The sequence below is a fragment of the Geospiza fortis genome, unplaced genomic scaffold (assembly GCF_000277835.1).
Source record: "Geospiza fortis unplaced genomic scaffold, GeoFor_1.0 scaffold408, whole genome shotgun sequence".
Classification (NCBI taxonomy): domain Eukaryota; kingdom Metazoa; phylum Chordata; class Aves; order Passeriformes; family Thraupidae; genus Geospiza; species Geospiza fortis.
This window is the reverse complement of record NW_005054330.1, coordinates 7,370-10,209: the sequence shown is the minus strand read 5'-3', so window position 1 is coordinate 10,209 and position 2,840 is coordinate 7,370. Positions and strand designations below refer to the sequence as shown.

The following is a 2,840-nucleotide window of genomic DNA, read 5'->3' as shown; positions in this document are numbered from 1 at the left end:
GGGGTGGGCCGGGGCTGGGAGATGCGGGCTGGGCCCAGGCCTGCTGCGGGCTCAGCCGCTCCGGGTGCCCCCTCCCCGGTTCTGGGTGGTGAACCCCCCTACCTGATCCAGGGCTCACGCCGGGCTTGGCTGCTCTGTCAGGACCGAGGTTGCATCACGATCCTGTCAAACCTGCCGAGCAAACCCCGTTGGGAAGCGCGTCCTTGGCAGCTCCGGAAGGGCAGGACATGGGCCTGTGGACGGGCAGTGTCCGGTGCCGGTCAGGCTGCTCCAGGATGTTCTGCCAGGGCTGTGTCCCGCAGCCACGGGGATTGGAGGTCACTCGTGGGGCCGCAGTAGGTGGCAGGGCTGTCCCAAGGGCCAACAGCCGTGTATGAAGCTCAGAGATCCGTTTCTAGTCTCAGTGCCTGGGCTGTGCTTAAAGTGAAACTTGTTGGTTATGGGAAGTGTGTGGTGTCCCCTGTGTCACCAATGTCTTACTGTCCTCCCTCCCTGTCTCCACAGATTGCCTGGGGACTCCCATCGTCTACTCGCCGGTCAAAGCAGACCTGACTGGAAATATCAAGGTAGGAAGGGACTCAGGAGGGCTGAGGGAGGAGAATCCCTGGGGAGAGATGCTGTGGGACTGGAGATCTTTCAAAAGGCATTTCTTCCCACGGGGACTTTGGGCTCAGCAGTGGCTCACCCAGTCACAGTTTATTCCCAGAGCTCCTGCTCAAAGTCCCTGCTCCTGGGTGCCAATCCCCTTTTCTGCCCTCAGAAAATCCGGGCGGTTTATGACTCCAACCCTGCCAAGTTCAAAACTCTGCAGAACATCCTGGAGGTGGAGAAGGAGCTGCACGGCTCGGCCTGGCCCAAGACAGGCGCGACGCTGGCGCTGATGTGGTTAAAAAGGTGACTCAGGAGCTGCTCTGGCTCTGTCCCGGCATGTGGGGAGCTGGAGAGCTCCAAATGGAGGCTGCCTGTGCTGGGCTGGGCCCTGTGGGCTGGGGCTGGGCAGCTGGCAGTGGGGTGCTGTGTTTGGGGAGCTGTTGGGAACCCCCTCCTCAAATCTCCACCTCGGGACTGCACAGGGGAATTCAACCTCAGAGCATGAGCCCACAAATTGGACAGGTCCAGACCTGGAGAATCCACGGGGCTGCACCTGACCCTGCCCAGCTCAGCCCTCAGCCCTGGCCTTACCTGGGGGCTCCATCCTGCCCTGGGGGCTCCATCCTGCCCTGGGGGCTCCATCCAGCCTTTCTCTCTCTCTTCCCTGGATGGACACACAGGGACAGGGACGGGCACTTGGAAACACCAGGCTGGAAGCTGGGAAGCAGCACCCACTTCCCTGAGCCCAACATCTCTGCTCTTCTCCCAGGGGTCTGAAATTCATTCTGGTGTTGCTGCAGAGCATCTCTGACGGGGAGAGAGATGAGGAGCATCCCAACCTCATCCGAGTGAACGCCTTGAAGGCTTACGAGATCGCGCTGAAGAAATACCACGGCTGGATGCTGCAGAAGCTCTTCACGGTGAGCATTCCCTCCCTCTCCAAGCACCCAACCACCATCCCTAAAGCTGTTCCTGTGCACTGACAAGTGTCCAGAGACCCCACAGTACTGGCACAGAGGAACAACCCCACCCATGGTCTGTGTTGGGTTTGTGGGAGTCAAACACCCTCTCCCTGTTTTATAGGGCTCGGTCTATGCTCTTCCCTACAAATCCGATTTGCTGAAGGCGTTGGAGAAGGGTAAAGAAGTCAAGGAAGAGGAAAGCATAGAAAAAATCCACCAGTTTCTCACCAGGGTCACTCCAATCCTGGATGCAATTTATGAGATGTACACGAAGATGAACGCTGAGCTGAGCTACAAAGCCTAAAGCTGGCACAGGATTGGCACAGATTAATAACCTGTGATGGGTGTTACCTATGTCTTCATCACTGAGGCAGCTGGGGCGGCTCCCAGCTCTTGGTGACTTCGATTCCTCTCTGGATCTGCAGTGGATAATGTCTTTTCTAACCAAAAAAATAACAGTAATTAACTTTCTATTAAGAATACGGCAATAAAACAATTGTGGGTGTCACCCTTGGATTTCCCAAGAGGAAGAACAAGTGTTTCTAGACCCAACCCCTGGATTCCTGTCTTCAGTGGGGCAGGGAATGAAGTGTCCTGCTGATGAATGAAGTGGCACTCGGGCTGTGCCTGGAACCCACCGGCGGGCACCTCGTGTTGATTGGCACTGGATTGTCTGGAATGATGCCCGTGGAGGAGGAGCTGATGACTTTCCTGAGTGATCCCAACTCCTCCAGTGCTGGCCTGGGATCAAGCCCCTGTGCTGGGATTCAGAAACCAGGGACTGTCCCCGTGGTGTTTGCGGTGCCTTATGAGCCCCCCTTGTCTCCTGAGCCCCAGGAGCAGCAATTAATAAAAACTGACAGTACCCATGGCCTGGGAGCCTCATTTGGGGCTGGGTCAGCCCCAAAGGGTGTTTGGGGAAGGTGTTTTGGGGCAGGGCTGTTTTGGGAGTAGGGAAATTCGGTTTTTTTCCCTAGGAGAGCTGTTTTCGGGAGGATGTTTTGGAGCTGTTCCTGGGAGGCTGTTTTGAAGCTGTGTCCTGGGAGAGCTGTTTATGGGAGGGTTTTTGGAGCTGTTCTTTGGCAGGGCTGTGCCAGAGACGTTTTTCCTGGGGGGCTTGTTTTTTGAAGGGTATTTTGGGGCTGTTCCTTCTGGGCTGTTTTGTGGCCGGTGTTCCCGGGGGCGGGCGGGGGCCGATCCCGAGGGCGGGTCCCGGTGGCGCCTCCGCCGCTGGAGCCGGGGCCGGGGCGGGGAGGGGCCGCTCTGGGGGCCCGCCCCGGGCGACTC

At 57.8% G+C, this 2,840-nt stretch overlaps 2 protein-coding genes across 2 annotated transcripts in view; one reads left to right on the top strand and one right to left on the bottom strand.

The window, feature by feature from the left end:
* Positions 1-229, bottom strand: part of TCHP (trichoplein keratin filament binding) — an 8,333-nt gene extending 8,104 nt beyond the window's left edge. Inside the window, exon 1 of the mRNA XM_031057454.1 lies at positions 172-229. Within this exon, the coding sequence (XP_030913314.1) occupies positions 172-229 (58 nt within the window). The remainder of the gene's footprint in view (positions 1-171) is intronic.
* On the top strand, positions 228-2,077 carry GLTP (glycolipid transfer protein). Its single transcript, XM_031057386.1, has 5 exons — positions 228-231; positions 448-566; positions 761-894; positions 1,361-1,511; positions 1,675-2,077. The coding sequence occupies exons 1-5, from the start codon at positions 228-230 to the stop codon at positions 1,855-1,857; spliced, it is 591 nt and encodes a 196-aa protein (XP_030913246.1). The 3' UTR covers positions 1,858-2,077.
* Positions 2,078-2,840: the final 763 nt, after the last annotated feature.